We start from the raw sequence: 24,373 nt of genomic DNA on the forward strand, positions 1-24,373 counted from the left end.
TGAACAGATTACAATATGCTTATCGTAATCTGTTCAGTTACCCAATAAAAGGCGTCATTTTGCTTGACTTCTCGGTGTTTTGGCGAGTAAGTATACAGAAAAGCCACCCTACCTGAAAGTCAGAGATCAGAACCTTAAACAGCCATTCCTGGTGAAGCAGCTAAGGTTTGTGTTATCTTCTGTCTTATTTGATACTTTAGATTGCACCTCAGACTATTCCTTTCCTGCATGTTTTAGTTAACATGTCCACCATTATTGATAAAGAAATAGAATTTGGAACTGTTTGTACCAGGGTTAGGGTGATACAAAAATATTAAAGAAAGCTGGGGTAACTCTTGCATGGTCACACTTCTGATTCCTAAATCAAACACTAGAGGCCCACACTTTAAAACAAGACTCTGCTAGGATCTTCTTCTTCTTTCGGCTGCTCCTGTTAGGGGTTGCCACAGGGGATAATCTTTTTCCATATCTTCCTGTCCTCTTCATCTTGCTTCGTCACACTCATCACCTGCAAGTCCTCTCTTACCACATCCATAAACATTCTCTTAGGCCTTCCTCTTTTTCTCTTGTCTGGCAGCTCTATCATTAGCATCCTTCTCCAAAAATACCCAGCATCTCTCCTCTGCACATGTCCAAACCAACGCAATCTCGCCTCTCTGACTTTGTCTCTCAACTGTCTAATTTAAGCTGAACCTCTAATGTACTCATTTCTAATCCTGTTCATCCTCGTCACACCCAATGTAAATCTTAGCATCTTTAACTCTGCCACCTCCAGTTCTGTCTCCTGCTTTCTGGTCAGTGTCACCGTCTCCAACCCATTTAACATAGTTGGTCTCACTACCATCCTGTAGACCTTCCCTTCACTCTTGCTGATATCCGTCTGTCACAAATTACTCCCAACACTCTTTCTCCACCCATTCCACCCTGCCTGCACTCTCTTTTTCACCTCTCTTCTACAATCCTCATTACTCTGTACTGTTGATCCCAAGTATTTAAACTCATCCACCTTCACTAACCCTGCATCCTCACCATTCCACTGACCTCCCTCTCAATCACACACATGTATTCTGTCTTGTTCCTACTGACCTTCATTCCTCTCCTCTCTAGAGCATATCTCCACCTTTCCAGGGTCTCCTCAACCTGCTCCCTACTATCGCTACAGATCACAATGTCATCAGCAAACATCATAGTCCACAGGGACTCCTGTCTACTCTCGTCTGTCATGACCAAATGAACACTGACAAATGAGGGTTTGGGTCAGTACGGTACAAGGAACTCAAATGGTGTGAGACAGCAGTAGTCTAGAGGTTAGTAGGACTGCCTCACAGCTCCAAGAACCTGGATTCAGTTCCCAAGAAAGTCCCTTCCTTTATTGTTTGCACATTCTTCCCGTCTGTGGGTCTTCTCTTGGTTCTCCTGCTTCCTTCCACATTCTAAACAAGCACCTGAAGCTGACTCATGTCTTCACACTGGCCTGATGAGAGTGAGCATGGCTGTGTGCATAAGTTATGGTGCCAAGATGAAATGGCATGTTACCCAGGGTTCGTTCCTAAGGGTACACTCCAGTTCTCAATGAACTTGCAATGGAGAAAAGAAGTTCAGAAAATAGATGGATGTGTGTTCAGCCCTGGCTCCAAACCAAAATATTAAGAGGGTATTTAAAATACTAGGGGGACAAGATGTGATAAAGTCCCAAATATCCAACATGTAACATTATAGCCGACAACGTGGTGGGTGTTATTGGGGGTGAAGAGTTATAACATGATATTTGGGGGTGCTTAGCCCAGCCAAATGACCCCCTGGACTCAGGCCTGTGTGTGTTGACCTTACACAGAATTAAATATATTAAATGACATTTGTGACATTGTTCATTTTGCTTTTGTACGTATGAATATGAGTGTGTGCAGATGATGTGTTTAGATTGGTTTTGTTGCTGAAAGTGAAACTTGTGTAGGAAACCAGATCTACTGTATGATGATAAACTAAACTTTAGAGTTTTACCTAAGACTTTTATAATAGCAAAAATGTTATATTTGTGTTAAAATATCTTTTACAGTTTCTGTTAATGATGAACAGTGAATTATTTCCATCCATATATCATTTCAATGAAGTATCACAAGGAGCATAACCTTAAAAAATATCATGTTAGAAGTAAAACAAAGGTGCCAGAACTTGCTTTTATTACAAGGGTGCATCCTTATATAGACAGTCCAGCCTTGTACTACAATTGCCAAAAGGAAACTGAGGTTGAGGGTTATCACGGTACAGTAAAGACTGTACTTCATGGACTGTATGTTACCAAAGTGTCCCTGGGCCCTAAAGGAAAGCGTTCATCACCATAAGAGACAGCCGTATGCATTTTCAGGCTACAGCTTGTACAAAGTGTCATTCACGTTATGCCAGTAGCCCATGAGTACAGTTCAGTTACAGTGTGCCAAAATGATAAGGATTCAAAGCAGTAGACAAATATAGAAAATACTGCAACTCAGGCTGAGTTTATTGTACTTCCAGGCCTTATCAAATGCCCCCTTCCCCAAGTCTCGTGACAGACTGAGCCCAGGAGGCTAGCACTTAAATGTCTGCACAGGCCGTGACTACACTCTAACCAACTTGTAAGTTGTCTTCTATTAGCCAAGTTGGCTAGTTATTTGAGTGAGGAATAAAATATGTAGAAACTTAGCTGGAATCCATAACAAAGATGCTCCTTTGTAATGCACAGTCGTGCCCCAGTTCACCTCATGCAATCTACAGCAGACATCAGTGAAGGGGAGCATGCACTAAGAGTTTTTCCCCCTTCAAAGAGAATAGAGCTTTCACCAAACCCTTGCCAGTGACAGGCCTGCCAAAGCAACTCACTTATATTACACGTCCTGGGAATGCGCTTATTTGATCTCCTTGAGCATATCCCGGCTCCCATACCCTCTTCTTCACTTTTGGGGGAGAGACAAGTAGCATCTTGGCTAATTGGGACCAAAACTAATTGCTCTGAAAGGAAAATGAGTCCATGAGGACAAGCAGAGTTAGAGAAATCAATATTCAGTCATTTACTGCAATTCCAGGACAAGATAAAGGTCACAAATTAATCAATACCTGAATCAATCGTACCTTTTGGAGACATTAGCAAATACATCACTAATTTATTTGATCCTTCATACAATAAGCAATCACATATTCTTCAGATGAAACTTTTAAGTACACTTTATGTTCTTATTGCCAGTCATTGGGTACGTCTACCAGACAGGTGCTACTATTATGATGAAAAGATCCATAACACTTGTGTCTGTGGGGTTACATTTGGTGATCAAAAATATGAAGCACACACTATGAACTACTGAGATACATTGACTGTAATTCAAAAAGAATGTCATATTTCTTAGAAAAACTGAGTGTGTTTAATGCCAATAACTGGACTCTATGGATTGCTGTTTCACAATTAAACCTACTCTTTTAATTTAGTTTAGCTCAATGTAGTATTATTAATGTACTTCCAATCAAAGGTTATATGCACCATACAAAAATGCACTATAAAACATGCATCATAAAAGTAATAAATTCATTAATAATCTTAAAAGGAGGCAAATCAGTCAAGCATTAACAGTTTTCATTTCTTATTTACAGCAAGCTATATTATTTCAATGCACTTTACTAAACAAACACACATTAAATTTAAAATAAGTATCTTATAAATAACAAGAGGTCCAGTTTTTGTTACTTATGATCATGGATACTTACAGACAGTTGATAAGAACTTCCAAAAAAGACACGAAATTCATTACAGTGCATACAACATACTGTACAGTAGCTCCTGTCACACATTACATGATCCAAAATAACAGCACATTGTATCCTGGACTGTTAAACTAGAAGGCCACCCAGACATGGGCTCTGTCTTCTTCTGGTTTATCGTATTCTGTGCTGTTAGATTTTAACTAAACTATGAGGTGTGATTTGCATTGCTGGACAGTGGCATGTATTACAAGCTGACCAAAGACACAGATAAGAATTTAATTTTATTCTGTATATGTGACAATAAATCCAAAATGAAATGATCACATTAAATTCCATTTTTTTGTCAAATCAAAAATTTTAATTATTGAACAAGTCAGCACTGTTGGCCACCTGCTTGTCATTGCTATGTTCGCAAAACCAATCAATATTATGTGCTTTGTGTGGAGTGGTGTGCGCACACATGACAAGAAACATACTGAGAAAATAGAAGAAACACATACTAAGTGGCGCATGTGACCTGTGAGGAAACAGTAGGACATGACAAAAAAGAATCACCAAATTGTTTATACTGCATGTTTAGTCACTGGTAGATAAATAGAGAATGATTAAGGATGTTGTGATTAAGTCAGTAAAACTAATTAGTAACTTTTACTATTTCTTGAATATAAACTTTTATTCATCTCCATAATGTGATGAGCCAATTCTGCTTTTAGATACTGATGCCTGTAACAATTTTCAATGAGATAGATAGATAGATAGATAGATAGATAGATAGATAGATAGATAGATAGATGGGAACTGTATTAATCACAAAAAAAAACTGCATGGATATAGCAGCATACATAAAGAGGCATAATAACAAGAAGGTCATAGCCTTAATTATGTTAATAAGGTACAAATACACATACTGTATACAGTAAGAAGAATTATCTATAAGTATACCGACAAGGTGTAATCATTTACAAAGTGTAAAATGACTGGAACTGCACACACTTATCAGTTACAGTATTTTTCACATAGCATCATTTTCTGTTAAGGTGTCTGCTAGACCACCTCAATACTATTCAGCACACAGAGAACAATACTACCTCAGGTGTGGAGTGACTCCAAATAGAACCTGGTGGATGACAGCAACAACTAGCTCAGATAATGCCCCACGAAGGAAAGCAGTTGTCTTAATCTGTTACTAAATGTGCTCCCCTGTTAGGCCGAGACCTCATACAGAGGGTGACAGTCACTGTACATGATAGTAAGCAGCTTCCTAGGGGACCTCTGTTTCTTCACATTCTCCTGTGAGTTCAGCCTGACTCCTAAGTCTGAACCAGACGTTTTAATCAGTTTATTTAGTCTGCTGGAGTCAGTTGCACTAATGCCATTTCCCCAGCACTCTACCATATAGAAAATTACCTTAGCTACTACAGAGAGCTAGAAAACATGCAACAGTGGCCTACACACACCAAACAACCTCAACTTCCTCAGGTAATAGAGGTTATCCTGACCCTCCTTGTATACAGCCTCTGTGGTGTTACTCCACTCAAGCTTTTTGCTCAAATGCATACTAAGGTACTTATTATATCCTCACCATCTCCACATCTTCACCATCAACAAGAATCATAGATAGAGTGGGCTAGACACTCCTGAGGCCTACGATTTTGTCTTATTGGTGTTACGCTGCAGGTGATTTATTTTGTACCATTCAACAAAGTTTTTTACTAGTGCACTTTATTCATTTCTTTGTCCACCACTGATAGTCATCTTTAAAATATTACTGAATACTGATTGCAAGCTTTCAGTGTTGCCTTCTTTAGTAGCATGTACTGCAAATCCTCTTTACAAGTGGCCACCACTGCGCTGTTTCTCACCCTATCAACCTCCTTTCCTTGGTCCATGCATTGTACTATAGTAACCTAAAAGCTTGTGTTTCCTAGTCTACCTATTCATGAAACATTTGTTGTCCATTTAATACCAGTTATTCCTATGACACATTGTCCCCCCATCCAAGATTTCTCCCAGTGCTATCTGTGGTGAAGTGAGTCAAGGGTACATGGCAGTGTGTATGTTTTTTGTTTTTAAAATAAAGGCAGTGCAACTCTGTGGGTATGTGTGCAGCGGAGAGGTGTTCAGTGTGGAGGAAAGAGGATGGCAAGGTATGGTGACCAGGATGGGAGTCAATCGTGGGGCTCCTAGGAATCCAATAGATGCCATGGCATAGAGAAGATGGACTGAACGCATCATGGCAGACGCCAAGGGATGGTCTTAGAGGAATGCTTTCACCAGGGTCTTGACCCCACTGAGCAGACATGGAAATAGGGTCAGCTGGGCAAGACGAGAGTGAGAAGCACCACTGGATAAAGATAAGAGTTTATCCATGACTTAACTGATTTTTTTTTTACTTTATTCTTTTGATTCTTTTTACTTCCACACAATTAACTGGGTTTTATGGATTATTTTATTTTTTGATTTGAAAAGACTGCACCACATATTATTTATTTTTTAGATAGCTTCGCCCGCATAGAAGTGAAATAAGACAGCGAGGAGGGCCCTGCCGGCTCCCCACTCCTGATGTCATGCTTCCCCCTCCCCTTGGCCCGCAGCCTCTGTATCGGATTAATGCGAATATATCGCTCTTTCAAGTGAACTATGATTCTTAGCACAAAGAGAGAAGTCGCAAAATCAACCAGAATGTTCAAGCAAATTACAGAAAAAAGCCCAATCTAAATCCGTTAAGAAGTTCTCTTGTTTGCTAGCTAAGCGAATGTAAGATACGCCCCAAGGCTGGCACGTGCGTGACAACATTGGCCCAGTGTGTCTCTCTCGGATTTGCGCAAATAAATCGGTACCACAAGCGACCTATGATCCTCGAGAGGCGATGAAATTATAAAAAAAAAAAACAATCTAAATCCAATAAGTAGTTTTCTTGTGAAAAGCAAGCAAACAAACAGACAGACAGAAAGACGTTGAATTATAAATATACCAGTAACAGCGTACTGCACGATAACGTGCAGTGAATACACTTGACTTATAGTTTTCATCCTCTTTCTCTGTACATTTACCATTCATTTGCTCAGTGGTTGATGCGCTTCCTGCTTCCTGAGCAGCTTTTCTTTTCTCCACCCTAGCGACCCACTGCTTCTCTTCTTTTGTCGGCATCTTTTTGAGTTAAAACTGATTAAGTCAGTGTTTGTATTGCAATTACTTAGTATGTTTTCTTTAATTTTTCACTTAAGCTGGCACTTAAGTCTTCAATCTGCCTCAAGAATGATTAGCGAAGGTGGTAAGGAATGAGAATGGCGCCCATACGCAAGCGCCGTACGGCCGCCCTGCTGTGCGCTGCAGAGAGTTAATTCTACAATACAATAAAATAAAAATAAAAAGAGTAATACAAATTGTCACTTCGAAAGCGGACAGTAGACGTCACATAGTTTATGTGTACCAAATTTCAAGTCAATAGGTGAAACGGTTTGCAAGCTACAGGTGATTTAAAATCCTGGACAGACAAACGAACAGCTACGGTAGCGTATTATATTAGAAGATATAAAGAGATTTCCTTTTCATTGTAATAAGAAGTATAAATCACTTTGCACCAACTCTTGCTGTGTTATGTGTCCTCATTGACCAGCCCATCCTTGGTACATGACTATCAATGTCCTCGGTTCTATAGGAGTATGCCAGCTGTGGGCAATCCAGGCATCACAAATGGTGGTAGAGGTGGGATTTAATCCTATGTGGCTGTCGTATGCACAGATCAACTTGATTATGACACTGATGAACTGCTTTGTGACTTCACTCCATGTAGAGCATTCCTCTTTAATCTGTACTTTTTTGTGCTGATCAATCAGTTAACAGTTTAATAACAAAACTTATTGCAAATTACGTATGGAACATGAATCACATTCAGCTTCAGCTTGATTTTAAGTAAGTTATTCTTAATTCTTGTCTATTATACAGTATAGTGTGTTTTCAAAAAATCTAGTAAAATTGTTTTGATCAAATCATTATCTTCTATGTCTTTTGTTTACAATAATATTTTTATACAGTAAGCAGATTTCCTCCCATCTAACTCAGCTATTATGCCATTTCCTGCACATACAACCTGACAAAAATAAAAAAATAATCTTCCAAGAACCACAGTAACAGTCAGTGAATTCACTCAGTTTGGTATATTATTCAGTAAGAAGGCACTCTGTTGCAAATGTAAACCAGCAGACATTACAAGTTCTATAAATCTAGATTTAGAAAGGGTGCTCTACACATACAGTGAAGTATAACTATAGTCTTGTAGTATATGTGGGATTTGAATTGTTTGATTAACCTACAAAGAGAAAGCTAAATAGAAAACAATTTTGTGGGGTATACTTTATTTACACCCTGCGGTGGGCTGGTACCCTGCCCGGTATTTGTTTCCTGCCTTGTGCCCTGTGTTGGCTGGGATTGGCTCCAGCAGACCCCATGACCCTGTAGTTAGGATATAGTGGGTGGGATAATGGATGGATATATTATTTAGTCTTGTAATGCTTTTTGGTCATGTTGGAATCGTTCACTAACAACTCTATAGTTCATTCAAAATTTGGAAGCAATGATTGTAACCGGACCTAAGAAAGATGACTATTTTACTTCAGGTTTTAAATCATTTAATTTGCCTCAAGTTAAGTTTAGAGATGATTTAAAACCCTCTTTCTTACATACAGTATACTATAGATCTATAAATGGTTACAAAACTTATCAGTGCCATCACTCCAGGATGCAGCAGTCCTCTAAATCCTCAGAATAATTAACACAAGTGTAGGAGGTAGAACATTCAGCTATATGATATACAGACTCTGGAGAATTTAAATCAAGGCTTGCTGAGGACTAATAAATATCAGAAGAGCAAATGCTTGTTACAGTTTCTGCTGAAGTTGTTTTACATTTCTCTTAAATTGCTTTTTAATTCATTCATGTAACTGTATTTATTTTGCCACTTCCACCTCTTTGAAGTTGGCCTGCAGTAGAGCTGATGTATTTTCACATGTGGTGCACTCGTTTCCAGATGTCTTCTGTTCAAGTGAAACTGCTGCTATTTGCTTACAGAATGATCCTCTCTAAAACGGAGCTGATGTGGGAATCCTGATTTAAAATCACTCTTTAGGTTTGCATGCATTGTATATGGATATTTTGTGTATATTGTGTAGAATGATATGCTGGACCATGCCTTTGTATCTATTTGAACATTGTGTTTTGCATTTCATATTATATTTCTGAATACAGCATAGTGCACTTGGCTTACAATATAACTGGAAGAGTACTAAAGGCCAGGTTTATACTTCACGCAACGTGATGCATGCTCCAGTGGATGCTCCTGCTATGCAAGCGTTTTAATGTTTATACTTGCACGTGTACTTTACGTAAATCTGGAGGAATCCAGCAGGTGGCAGTGCGAGATATCACGGTGAGAGCAGGTTCGGCTTCACTGTGTTGTGAATTGCCTGAAACATCCATTAAATTCCAATGACACCTTACCGCAATATCCCTGAAAAGGATGTTTAATGATTAAATCTATCAATCCAAGGATGTGTCCATTCCAGCAAGCATTGGGCATGAGGCAGAAACAATCCTTAGACGGGGCATCCGCTCATCGCAAGGTGAATACAAGCACACACATACACTGGAGTCATTTAGCTCCACCAAATCCCCAAATATGCATATCTTTGGAAGGAAACCAGAGCTCACTGTGGAAACCCAGCAGGAAAACATGTAAACTCCAGGCAGGGAATACCAGCAACGCGACTCCCTGAGAGACAGCAGTGCTACCCCTCCGCCACCGTGTCACCCCCATGTGTGTAATTATCAACAGTATTAATTATTTAAATGAAATTCACGATTTATCTGTAAAATGTAACATACATACTTTAATGGATTTCATCATGAAAGTGATAATGTTGAAGTCTAAGGATTCTAAATGTGCAGGGAGTTGGAATATCATACATTTAATATGTTCTGTGTGGTGATCTATTGCTGTTTGCCGCTACTGTCAGGTCGGGAGGAAGCCCCAGAAAAAAAAGACGGCACAGAAGATGGTATGTGAGACTTTTAAAATGTATCATGTCATTACAATCGGTAATATGAGACGCTTGAATATAAAAGCACCACGAATGCATCTGTATGTCGGCATTTTGCTTCACCTCATCAATCCCGTAGGATCCGCATAGAGGCTTTCTGTCACATGTAGAGATAGTAAACAGAGACTCTGCTATCACGTTACGACTTTTATCACACTGCTCCCCCCACTTTTTGCTGGTACTGCAACTTGTGCACGCGTCACGTTCATTTTTGATGAAATGAACACTGGGAACGCGTGGCAGCCATGATGCATACGCAGCCACGTTCTGAGCTTGAAGTATAAATGAGCCCAAATAACCACAATAAAATGAACTAAACAGAGCTGCATTGAAAATGCTGTATTATTTAAGTTGTTAAATACAATTGTAGGCACGAGCCAAAGTACATGGTGTTCCTGAGGTATATTTGTAGGATGGCTTAAGGAAAGAAAGCAAAGGTTTCTGTGTTTTTTAAGTGATAACCCTGTTGTTACTGCTAGCTGTTCCATCCATCACCCACACTGCCTCTCCATCAACATCTGTGCTCTAGTGATTCGAGAAGTTGTTCTTTACAGATTCCAGAATTGTGGTAACTCCTTAGTGGTTGTTACCCTGAACGCTTCCATGTCTAACCTGAACATGTAGTTGAATGTGGACAGCTGGTAGTGCTTAAATTATAAAGAAAAGACAAAGCAGGAGCTAAACAGCAACCCTTTGATTCTTTGTTGTGTGGCGCTGTACTTCCTCTCTCAAAGAAGTTCACCCAACACCCCCTGCAAAAGCACATGATGCTCCTTTTTATATTACAGTAGATGGAAGCAGCATGCAGTGTTGCTCAGGTAAGTAATGTTAAGCTCTGGTCGTTTGTCTGCTAGTCTGAGTTGAATTTGTTCGGATGTTTCACTTGCTCTGAGCCAGCAGGTGGCACTGGTGTGCAAACTGAAGAACACAGGACAGAAAAAAAAAACACTGGGACCCCCAGGGTCAACATTTTGGGTTCCAAAGTACTCTGTCTTGTTTGTATGGTCAACAGGTGTACAACTGTACATACATACCAACAGACAGACATTCTGATTTATAAATTTAGATTAAACTACATTAATTTCATTATTTACTCTTGTATGCATTAATATTTTATCTTTTTTAGCCACAAAAAAGGTTAGCAAACTAATCAAGTAGGGGCTCATATCTACTTGTTTGTATTTTTGGCTTATTGAAGACACATTTCATTCCCTGACCTTTGACCAGTAATTATTATATTTTACGTCAATTCATCTCCTGGTCTCATTTGAAGGCAGCACTTTCTGCACTTTTCGATCCAGTGGCAGCATGGCAAAGTGTTTCATCTTTCAATACAAATCTCTTTAAAACATTTGAAAATAACAAAAAGCTTTTGGATGTTCAGAAATATCCCAGTTATTTTCGGATGTATGGGATGGTGAGTGTTCAGTCATTTTCAGGAGGTGTACTTCAGCTCTGAATGAAGTTTCCTGTTACAATGCCTGCAGTTCTATTCCTTCTATTAATATGATGGTAACAATGAAATATTAATAAGACTAACATGTGCATGCTGCTTGTTAGGGGATTATGCTTCTTATTAAAATTGAAGCTGAGCTGCATGTTAACATTTAAACGAGCCAAGAGAAAGCAGACTGAACAAAATGAGTTCCTCCTCTTAAAGCCCCCTAAATCATTCAGTATAAGGGCTATCAAATGGAGGTAAGCAGCAGAAGCAGAATCTGTGGAGCTCCTGGCGACTCTGCTAGCTCTATTTGTTTACTTCTTTTAAAATATTAGAAAGAAACTTAACAACTTTGTTTGTTATACTACTGTATACGCAATTTGAGGTGAGAACGTATTCTAGAATTGCTGGAAGCGCTGCAACATACCATTGCTCTCTACTGTCAAAAGACTGGAGACTACAATATACCCGGGCAGGCAGGGATGACATGACTGGTATTCTGCAGTTCTCTGGAACTGCATGCATCAGTAGGGGCTGAACAGTTGGATAATGCTTGACTTTATTTTATTATCTCTCTGTTGCCTTTACCTTTTGTTTGCATTTCTTTTGTGTTCCCAAGTGGAGTATAGGCAGGTGAAGAGACTTGCTCATGCTCCCACAGTGTCAGTAGCACGATGTGAACCCACAATCTCTGTGTTTGAAAGCCAAAGGCTTAACCACTATGCTACACTGCCTGCCATTTATTCTGTTTACATGGAAAGTAAAGCATTTGTACCATTCTCAAGAGAAAATCATTTTTATTCAATTTATATTATTCAATAAATGTTCATACAACCATTATAAGGTGCTTAATATTGAGGTGTGGAAGATATAGGAGCACTGATAGAACAATCGGCACAGACACATGGAAAATATAAATATGATGGTGCAGGTCGGCTCTACTCTACTGACTGCATCCCAAAAGCATCTTGAACCTACTACCAACGATAACGTACCCGAGGGATAAGCCAGAGGATGAGGGAACAACACAAAGCAAGGCTGCATAAAAGTGCAAAAGTGCTTTTATTAAAAGCACTGGAAGGCTTTTGTACCAACCCCTTGCTTTGTGTGTTGTGACCTCATCTGCTAGGCTCATCCCTCGGATACGTTACAGGCAATGCAGGTTCAAGAGGCTCGTGGGTTGCAATTGCTAGTGAGAAGCCGACCCGCTCCATCACAAAGACCTTGTAGGTGTTCATCACCAGTGTCACTGTGCTGCTGCAGCACTTACCAGTACTTTTAATAACTGTAATTATAATTAACCATCAACTTATTTTCATACCACATTTATATTGCTGCATGGTGTCAGACTTCTATTCTTTCAGCATTGACCACAAGGCCACATACAGTGGAGTGGGCCATTGCTTGGCACACACAAGGCCAGTTGTTAATTAACTTAACCTGCACATTTAGGATAACTGCAGGGTCATACATTTTCATAAAGGGCTTACCAGGAAGAAAACTTTTTAAATACATTTTATTTTTAAATTATTTTTTGGAAATATATCAGATACAATTTTGGAAACTTGCTTGGAAAATATTTAACTATACTTAGAAACATACTAAGTATAATTTTTAATACTGTAGATTTATCTTGTCAAAAGGGATACTGTACTTTTTTGCTATTTACATGTGTTAATTAGATATGGACATATATTCACATAATTTACTCTTTCATCTTGACTGTCTTTTGGTTGGATTGTGAGTGTTGGCGGCTATAATGCTGTCATTTTCTCCTGGGATCAAAAACACTATAAGTTATCCATCTATTAAATTGATAACATGAGTTCCAGGCATTAGTAAATCATTTCCCCGGGGTGGCCATTAATCTCTAGACGCCTATATCCACAGACATTGGCAAGCGGGTCTCACTGTCTAGATGGGCAAAGCACAGGCAGATTGTTTGTGTGTGGAAGTCAAGCTTTATCACTTATTCCATGTGTGAAAATCAAAATCCTTCCTCTTATACACATATGGCATTACTTACGTAAAGCCATTTTTTCCAGGTTTTATATAACTTAATGAAGTGACAACTTAAAAATATTTATTTTGAGGAGTCCAACATATGATCCCTGGCCCCGCTGGAAACCAAGGGGGCTGCCCACTGTCGGTCCAGGAGAAAAACATCCCTAGAAACACTCTCTCCCCCAGTCCTTCAATAATCAGGGCATCCTGGCCAGGAAAGGGCCTCAGCCATCTACCACTATATATATCCATCCATCATCCAACCCACTATATCCTAACTATAGGGTCAAGGGGTTCTGCTGGAGCCAATCCCAGCCAACACAGGGCACAAGGCAGGAAACAAACCCTGGGCAGTGTGCCAGCTCACCGCAGGGCACACACACACACCAAGCACACATTAGGGACAATTTAGGATCACAAACGCACTTAAACCTGCATGTCTTTGGACTGTGGGAGGAAACCCACGCAGACACGGGGAGAATATGCAAGCTCTACGCAGGGAGGACCTGGGAAGCTAACCCAGGTTTTCTAACTGCGAGGCAGCAGTGCTACCCACTGCGCTACCGTGCTGCCCACTATATATATATATATATATATATATATTATATACATATACAGTATATATACAGTATATATCTATACTAATAAAAGGCAAAGCCCTCACTGACTGACTCACTCACTCATCACTAATTCTCCAACTTCCCATGTAGGTAGAAGACTGAAATTTGGCAGGCTCATTCCTTACAGCTTACTTACAAAAGGTAAGCAGGTTTCATTTTGAAATTCTACGCCTAACGGTCATTACCGAATCCTACTTACGTACATATATACGGCCATAGCCAGCAGCTCGGTCGCCGTGTGAGGCGGAGTTGCGTTCCCCATCACCACGCCTCCCATTTATTTGGCTGCCTGCCTAAACTGCCTCCCCCATACCCACGCCTCCCACGTAATTGAGTGCCTGCCCATATAAGGCCGTCCGTCAGCAGCAATCCAATAGACACGCTGCCGCTAAATATTCGCAGGCAAATCAAAAAGTAAATACCGGAAATGCCTGTTAAACATCTTAGATTCACGAGTAGCGATTTGGGTGGTGAGATGTCTATCGAGGTGATCACTGTAATATTTATATGTCATTGAAATGTATTATTTTCAGGCATGGTTTAGGCACCTATGTCATTAGGAAGGCACCAGAAAAAGGTTACTATTATGGAAATTAATTTAGAGCACGGATCCCGTGAATGTAAGAGCTGTAATAAATAAAGTTCCCCTGCATACTTTAAAAGAAAGTCTCGCATCATTTCATTTTTCACAATTTATGAAAACAAGACATGGTGTCAGAATAGAGGACAGTCATGGATTTTGTTGGAGTTCCCTCAACATGAATTGACTGGGATTCTCTTAACCTGCCGGACGTATGGAAAAAGTTCCGACAGCACGTGGAGCTGATGTTTTCTGGCCTGCTAAAAGGCAAAGACAAAAGTGAGAAATGCAGCTACCAGCTCCTGTGGGAAAGGGAAGAGACATTTTTAACACATGGACTCTAACCCAGGAGGAAGCCAAGGTACTGAAAACTTATTATGACCATTTTCAGGCGTTTGTCATGCCTAAGACAAATACAATATTTGCGAGATACAAGTTTAATGAGAAGACGCAGGGTATAAATGAGACTTTTGATCACTTTGTAACAGAGTTGAAATTTCTGGTCAAGGACTGTGCTTATGCAAACGAAGATGAGATGGTCAGGGACGGAATAGTGTTTGGCACAAACTCAGCAAAAGTGCGACAGAAACTTTTAAGTGCCGGGTCTAAGCTAACATTAAATAAAGCCGTGGACATTGCAAGATCGCACGAGATAGCACAAGCACAGCTGAGAACCTTCGATGCATGTACTCCGAGCGGCTCACGTGAACTGACTGTGAACGCAGTATGCAGACAACAACAAAGAGCTCTAAAGAGCACTGAACAAAAAACGCATTACACAATTGAGAAGGCAGCAAAAGAATATGAAGCGAGTGACGCATACAAGCATATTCATAAGTTCAGCTACTGTGGAAACAAAGCACACGGTGGAAAAAGTCAATGTCCAGCTAAAGGAAGACAGTTTAAAAAATGTGGTTAATTGAACCACTTCGCTAAAGTTTGCAGGACTGGGAAATGTAAACCCGTGCATGCAGTGTGTGATGTCTCAGATAAAGAGGAAGACGAGCTGTTTATTGATGCAGTAAGAGAGGAACAACCCACTGAAGCTGAACAAGCCTTTGTAGACATATCAATAGGAAAGCACGGTGTAAAGCTTAAGCTTAAATTACGTTCATAGACACGCTTCCGCTAAATATTCACAGGCAAATCCACAAGTTAATACTGGGAATGCCTGTTAAACATCTTAGATTCACGAGTACCGATTTGGGTAGTGAACACTTCGAAGAATGAAACCTGTTATCTTTACAACGGTTGACAAACACGGAATATAACTTCAAAACAACACGTCCTCCAAATACGAACCTGATTGAAAGAAATAATGATAATCAAATCCTTTATGACAGCAACACTCATAACAGTCACAAAACAATTACATTGACAATAATGTTAAGTTTTTTTTAAAATGTTTCCTTTTCTTTTTCATAATTTCTTTAACACACTACTTCTCCGCTGCGAAGCGCAGGTATTTTGCTAGTATATACTGTATATATATATACTGTATATATATATATATATATATATATATATATATATATACTCAGCAAAAAAGAAACGTCCTCTGACTTTCAACTGTTTTTACTTTCAGTAAACTTAATGTGTAAATATTTGTATGAACACTAAAAGAGTCAACACCATAAGACATAACCTAAAAATGTTTCACAATGTGTCCCTGAACGAAGGGAGGCTCAAAATCAAAAGTATCAGTCAGTATCTGGTGTGGACACCAGCTGCTTGAAGTACTGCAGTGCATCTCCTCCTCATGGACTGGACCAGATTTTGTCAGTTCTTGCTGTGAGATGTTACCCCACTCTTCCACCAAGGCACCTGCAAGTTCCTGGACATTTCTGGGGGGAATGGCCCTAGCCCTCACCCTGCGATCCAACAGGTCCCAGAAGTGCTCAATGGGATTGAGATCCGGGCTCTTCCACTGCGAGGATGATCAGCTGTCCTTCCTGTCTCCCTGTAGCGCTGTCTTAGGCGTCTCACAGTGCGGACATGGCAGTTTATTGCCCTAGCCACATCAGCAGTCCTCATGCCTCCCTGCAGAATGCCTAATGCACGTTCACGCAGATGAGCAGGGACCCTGGGCATCTTTCTTTGGGTGTTTTTCACAGTTGGTAGACAAGTCTCTTTAGTGTCCTGCGTTTTTAGAACTGTGACCTTAAATGCCTACTTTCTGTAAGCTGTTAAGGTCTTAACGACCATTCCACAGGTGCATGTTAATTAATTGATTATGGTTAATTGAACATTCATGGAAAACATTGTTTAAACCCTTTACAATGAAGATCTGTGAAATTATTTGGATTTTTAAAACATTATTGTTGAAATACACAGTCCTGAAAAATAGGTGCTGCATATTTTCACTAAAACTGAATGTAAGTGTACACAGGGGAAGGATTTGGATTTGACACGGCCCCTTTTCCTTTGCCATTTTCATATAAAAGACCATGACTAGGACGTGGAGTAGTAACCTGTCTTCATATTTTGTCTCAAGTCTAAATTCTTCTGGCCTGATAGTAAAACAGGAATGTGCATCGATGTTGCCCGACTCAGCAACATCCTATTTGTTGTTCTTTTTTACCCCAAACAATCATTTCAGGCACCCTAACTTTTCTCATGTATTTGTGTCGGCTTTTTTTACATATCAAAGAATTTTATTTAAAGGCATAAAAGCTACATAACCAAAATTTTGGTTTGGCTAATTAATACGGAAACTAACAAACCTTCACAACTGGAAAAGTCCACCTCTAAACTTTCAATGCAAACAATGTTTCCTGATTAGCATGATCCAACCATGCAGGAATGCCTAGGTAAGTAATTTGTAAGACTCTGTAAGATGGAGCAAAAAGCAGAGATTTTGGATTCAAATACATTAAAATACAGGATTCTACTTCCTCAAAAATTCATTGCTTTTGCAACAGAGGAAGGACAGTGTGAGAGGATTAGTGTCATATAAAGCAGACATTAGTAATCACAAGTATTATCGTTGATAGTCTTGACAATTGTAGTGTAACTTCACATTTGTGATTAACACTCCAAGAATGACAGATAATTTTATATGGCCTAAATTTTGGCACCAATACTTGATGCAGTATGTATGAAAACCCTCAGCAGGAGTGTGATGTTTTATTTGGATGAGCTGCAGGCACAGAATGAAGTCAGTGTTGGTTGCATTTCAACTCAAGGCTCTGCTGAAGAGTAATATGATATTTAAGAAAAAATCCAGACAATCAAAATCTGATGCTGTTATCCTCAACAATAAGGTTCTGACTTATGAAGGCGACTGATGAATGTGCTGAATTGTTTGATAAAGTATTAAATTCCTGCACCCTTGGCAAAATAATTGTACATGATTAACCGTTCCTGGTCATTCTATAACATCACAGTTACATGCTGAAGAACATCACTGGTGTCACTTGCCATAGTAGTTTGGCAATGCAGCAGTGGGCACAGCAGGATACTAAGAAGAGAAACAATAAAAGGCAGAGGTCACTAACAGTTCATAATGAATCACCAAGCTTTGATTTTTAATTTGATGACCAACTAACAGAGTTACAATGTGGACAGTCTATTCAGCAGCTCTAGTCAGGGTATGCCAGACTAAAAGAGCAAGTCATTAATCTGGATTTGAATGTGGAGACCAATGGGGCATCTCTAGCACAATCAGAAAGATCATTACTTCTAGTAGTGATTTATGCAGGAGCATTGTAAATTAAGTGACATCTGCAAATAGAATGGCTGTGACTGCCTAAGAATATTTCATTTTAGTAGGCACTTCTACCAGAAATAAATGTGTGAATTATCTTCTTGGTGTACTGCATACTAAGAAAACTGTAGACAATAGTGAAAATGAATCAATATTTAGCATGTCAGCTGTTAACTTTGTATTTAATAAGCTTTGAATTCATATAAATTACTGCTTATGAAGCATTCTTTCATATACTATATACTGTATCTACTTATTATTACTATGTTACATTGCCTTTTCTTCTTATTATACATTATAGCTTTTGTTTTGTTTTGTTCTGATTTGTGCTTAATCAGTCTGTAAGAAAGTATTTCTAGGACCCTATCAAGAGAACGTTGTTTGCTTCTTAATATTTCAGATTAAAGGGGGACAAAGCTCCTGTTTTGACACTGATAGGTTTATTACATCTTAGAATTACAAAAAAAGTGATCTTACACCCCAGCAGTGGAGAATCACACAACCACTAGACTAAGGACATGCTGGAGCACCACAACCACTAATCTGATGACCCTGGGGACTTCCAAAGTATGGCCTGCTATAACTTTCCATTCTGCAAACTTCTCTGTACTCTCTAACTTGGACATGACAGCAGCCGGGACTCCAAAACACCCCAGTTAACAGGAACAGAGGCAGAGAGAGGAAGGGATTGTCATGACTTCTACAGAGACATTCACCCTGCTGATACTGAATGGGTGTCTCTCAACAGATCCTGCTCTGGGCTGTATGCTGAAAAATCCATTAAAAAAAGATAGGTTTGAAATTAGTTTTTGTGTCAGGGTTGATTTTTGATGTTGTTGTTCTGTGTATTTGCTCGCTTTTGTACCTTTGAGGTGGCATCGTAAATAGAATAACTTTTCCACAATGAATCTCACAGCATTGAACCAGATTTATTTGAGGTGCTAATGTGCTATGAGGGACACAAAATTATCTTATTTTTCACATATTTTTAGCTGGAAAAAGCAGGCTTTAGATAGTATTGTAATGTGTGTGGTAAAAGATGGGGTCAAAGATAATTCCTAAATTGAAGGCCTACTGACTTAACGTTCTTGCTGCTGTGTGTATTATCCCCATCAATTAACAACTTTTGATTTTTATGTTTACAAAGGCAAATACTTATAGCTCACCCCATGTTTTAACTCACTGATATAATCACAGTAATTATGAACAGACATCATTTAATCTGAAAGCTAATATAGCTGAGTATCATTTGCATACAAATGAAAGTCAATACCATATGCATCTAATTATATCTCTCAAGATTAGCATTTAAAGAGTGAAAGCCCCAGTACAGAGTCCTGTGGGACACAATTTCTAAGTTCAGAATGCAATGACACAGTATGATTGTCACATTTTTGCATTTTTACTAAAACTGACTTTGTTAAGTTAGTGTAACGGAATAGAGCAGTCAATAATGATGAAAAAGATTAGGAAACATTAGACTATTATAATATATGCTTATAAATGATATCGACATTACCAGGAACATGGGCACGGACCTGAAAATATGGGGAAGGTTTTAGGTGAGACATCACTAACCTCTTTTTTGTTTCCTTTAGAATGGAGGAGAACTTTCTGAAGGACTAATGACATCACTCCTGTTTCTGCCCTCAATGGCTCTGCCTCGTCTGCCTCGTCTGCCTCTATAAATACACCTGAAGTCACTGTTCACTCTGGAACCAGCTCTCAAAGAAGACACATCTCTTCACAGAGGAGAAGAACATCTACCTTAATAGCATAAGGAGCTCTACTTACTTTCATTTCAAAACCATTTTTTCATTTCTTGCATTTTCAACATGGGCATTAATTGGGGTTCCCCTGCAGCCCCATACAGTATCATTTTCTTTTATAACTCTCTTTTGTTCACAACATACATTACTATCAGCATAAATGGTCTACATTTACATTAACATCCCTGTCCTCACCGATAGTCGTGAACTATGGATAATAACCAAAAGAATGAAATTGTGAATACAAGCAGCATAAATGAGGTTTCTTTGCTGGGTGGATGGTATGACACTACTAAGAAGCAGGAGACCCTCAGAGTAGAGTTGCTGCTAATCCGACTCAAGAAGAGCTAGTTCAGGTGGTTTAGGCATTGTTGTGACTAGAGGTCCAAAAGCATTTAAGTCCCTGAAGCATTTTCAAAAATGCCCATAAGAGGGGGAAATTCTGTCAAAAACCACAGCTTGACAAAAAAGGGCCTTGTATAATCTTTATAAAATAAACGTTTATTATCTCTGTGCTCTGTGGAGCTCAAAGGCAAAAAGATTTGTCCTAAACAAAAACAAAATTCAAGGAATCCAATACAGAAAGCCAAAAACAATGTCAAAAGCAGAGCATGAAGTTTAAAAAAATCCAGAGAATCAAAAAGCAAAGTAGAACACAAAGATTAAGACTTCACCACCCCCTAATACATTCAAAATGAAGTGCAGGGAACTGTGGGACACCATATAGATTTATAGGGCAGAGGGCAGTTCCTGGCAGGGATTGGCTGGTGGATCTGCCACTTTGGAGATCACTCAAAAAACACATGCAATATAATACAGGCACAGAAAGTAAAGCAGACCATACATCAATGACTCAAAGTTGAACACAAAAAATATATAAAAGAAAACTCTGAACCCCCTGACTGACATATAATAGGCATATGGAAGAATGCCACCCAGGAAGAACACCCTAGAGACATGTCCTACTGGGCAGAGATCCTGTGACATGCCCAGCACATACTGAAGTTATAACATCTCTCAGCTGGTTTGGGAATGCCTGGGGATTTCCCACGAAAAGCTGGAATCTTTAGCTGGGGACAGGAAAGTGAGGTTTATCCTGCTTGGCCTTCACCCACTGCCACCCTCACCAAGAAAAGCAAATAAGAAGATGAGATGAGGAGAAATGATATGGAGAAATAAAAGGTCTATAGACCCTGCAAACCTATTTATCTTCAGAATTAAACAATTTTCCTACCTATATTGGAATAATCACACACCCTTGACCTTGTTATTTGGTTTAGGTTCCCTCTTTTCACACCAAACCTTACTCTATAGTCTGTACTTGTTTATTTCTTATTTCTTCATGTTTGTGTGTCAGAGTTCCCATACTGGTTGTTCCCGTATGGTCCACAAAGCACTCTGCATTGGTCCTCAATAAGAGTTCTATATTACACAGAAGTTAATAGCTGTTACATATACTGCACACATGATTTAGACAAAGGCAATATAAACTACAAGAAAGAATATGAAGGATCAGCGTAGAGTACACCTTCAATTAACCAGTAGGTACAACAGTGACAAGGTCCTTTATAATTCATTAGACTGCCTGAAGCGAGGATTTGCATTTCTCTTAATGTGTTGCTGTTCTAGTCATTACCATTGTGCTTGACTGGAAAGGACATTGCAGGCTATTATTTTTACACCACCAGAGCAGCACTTAACAGAACACACTTCTGAAAATTTGCACCTAATCCAAAATTTCAAAGTACAATTTGTTAAGGAAGCTTATAAAAATATGCATAATTTATTGACATCAGGTTTCAGATTTCAGGATTACAAGATGCAGAAAGCAGTACAAATGTAATGAATAATTATTAATGTATAACAATATTGTGTAACTTTAGTGCCACATAGCTATGAATTTGGCATAATTTTTTTTCCCATATAACCAGAACTTAATAATAGGATTAGAATGGTGCCTCGTTCCTTTCCGTGTCTTCTCTGCCAATGATTTCCTTTACAATTCAGCCTGTAAGGTAGGCCTTCATTTACACTGATTAGTACTGCCGTGTCCTGGATTCAAACACTGAAATTGTGTCGTATCTTATAGATTCTTCACATTTTCCCAGTGGCTACATGAGTTTTCCACTCACATTTCCAAAGGTGTTCAGGTTATGTTAACAGGCAATTTTAAATTGGCCCCAGTGTGGCTAAGTATTCTGCTATAAATGGCCTTTCCATGTCATTTCCCATTTTGTACCTAGTGCTGCTGGATAGACTCCTGCCCTCAGTAACCCCAAAGGCATTAAGTGGGTTTGAAAATGTATGTACAGTAAGTACCAACCCAATACTAATTGAAAGCACTATACTGTATTTAACTCATTGGATGTTTACTGCTCAGTATCCTGATTAGCTGGATAGAAATCACTGCTTAATGAAGAAGGCCATGGCTTGAAGAAAGCTAGCTTACAGATGCTCCTTAATTCCAATGTTAGCCATAACCTAGCCACCTTTCAGGCCCATAGTATATGAACATTTGAAATGCATTCCTAGGCATTCAATTCCAGACACTGACCCCCATTCTTGAACCACTGCCCTATGGTAGCCGTCCGTGTAGCTCAGATACCTGGGCTCACACTTCTCTGACCATTAATATGTCAGTGTAGAATGCACATCTTGGCAGTTCTCTCTTTGTTTAAGGACAGTGTCACGCAAGTGCATCAGAGAACCTCCTCACAGGCTCTGTCAAGGTATGAAATAACCCGCCTGGATGAAAGGGGTCACTATTGCCAACACTATCATCTCTTTCCCCATAGTGCCAAGAAACTGCCCAGTTAGGGCAACTGACCCTGCACCTTCCAGTTCAGCATCCATAAAAACTAAAGCCTCCCAGAAGGAGGTGTCATTACTGACACTAGCGACTCACCGGATGCAGCTCTGCTACCACTGTGATACTGGCTAACCAAATCAACAAGTCCTACCTGTTAATTTTGATATCCTGCCTAACAAGAAGTACATGCTGACGAGCAGTCGTTTTTTGCTATGTGCCCTCGCCCACCATAACTTATTGTCTGTGTGGGAGGAGAGAAAGCTTTAGATTGGTCAAAAATTTCGATTTCTGGTTTTCAATAGATCTCAACGTTTTAGGGTCCCCTGATACCGAAAACACAGAGATCTCAATGATGGGTGTATGTGTCTGTGTGTCACAGTTTCTTGAGGACAGTCTAGAGCTAAAATGTCTGGATGGAAAAATACTAAACTCAAAACTTAAGCCTGTTATGAGATGATGATGTGCTGATTAGTTTTTGAGCCAAATCGTGCAAGAGAAAGAGGCACTCTAGGGGAACCCTCAAATACTGTAATTCTGCAATTAATTATGAATTCTGCTCATCAATGTAAAGAACGGAAGTTAGGCACCTATTGCAGTAATTTAATGCAGTATGCTCCTGAGAATGAGTACCCAACAGAAGAAAAACACTGGTTGGCATATCTGTTTATGTATCCTTTCTACTGAGAAGCACAGATTATTGGTAAAATATTTCTTTTGAAGGGAGCTGTTCTTATATAACCACCTACACAGTACTAAAATCTAAATGACACTTTGTGTCCTGAGGGAGAAATTCAGCCTGCGCCTGTTCAGAATGCTTTTGAGCATCATAAGGCTGCCATAAATGTCACCTGAAACCACCTACCACTTGGTCACAGCACATTATTATATTACAATAATAAATATTACTTAAACTCGCAGTGTTGACATATAAATATATCAATTTTTATTTTCATGGTTCGCAGCACACGTAATTGTAGTCTTTGGTAATTTGGTATAATTTATACTACTCAATGCATCACTTTAGCTTCTGGGGATATATCAACCCGATAAAAAAATAAAAAACATTATGCACTTTCAGAGCCTGACATCAGTGTCTGATGGTGCTTGACTTCCTTTGCTAGATGAGAAAGCCCCTGAAATGTGACACTTGATGGCAGTATTTCAATGACTCAGTTATGGCTGGCATGTGACAGAACATCTACAGGTTCTCTAATGTCAATCCCTAAACAAAAGGCTGCTAAAAATCAATAATTCATGGGCTGCTTATTTGGAGAATCATTTCTGGAAACCTTCTATTTCATTTTAAAGACTGAATAAACAGATGCAAAGTAAGTGAAGATGACTAGCCTTAAGTTTATGTACAGAATGCTTTGCAGGAAGACACAAAGATGAGAACATTAAAGCGTCTGGGATGCAGAAGTGCTCTCAAGTCCAACTGGGAGTTGCTTCTCTCTGCTTCTTCAGCACCTTCTGTTGTTTAGTAATGACATGCCTTTTGCAATCAGCAAACCACAATTAGCAAGGCTCGTCTGATGATTTGCAGTTTTCTTGAATTTTCTTGCACCTTTCCTAAGGTGTTTTCTGAATATATATCAATCAATCAATCAATCAACATTT

At 39.3% G+C, this 24,373-nt stretch overlaps 1 protein-coding gene across 2 annotated transcripts in view; it reads right to left on the reverse strand.

Moving 5' to 3' along the window:
* Positions 1–24,373, reverse strand: part of atp8a2 (ATPase phospholipid transporting 8A2) — a 439,065-nt gene that overhangs the window by 338,284 nt on the left and 76,408 nt on the right. The window contains exon 2 of one of the 2 annotated variants that reach the window (XM_039745476.1): positions 2,857–2,985. The exons of the other annotated variant lie outside the window; for it this stretch is intronic. Within the exon in view, the coding sequence (XP_039601410.1) occupies positions 2,857–2,985 (129 nt within the window). The remainder of the gene's footprint in view (positions 1–2,856; positions 2,986–24,373) is intronic. 2 annotated transcript variants of the gene reach the window in all.

The sequence above is a fragment of the Polypterus senegalus genome, chromosome 2 (genome assembly GCF_016835505.1).
Source record: "Polypterus senegalus isolate Bchr_013 chromosome 2, ASM1683550v1, whole genome shotgun sequence".
Lineage (NCBI taxonomy): Eukaryota > Metazoa > Chordata > Cladistia > Polypteriformes > Polypteridae > Polypterus > Polypterus senegalus.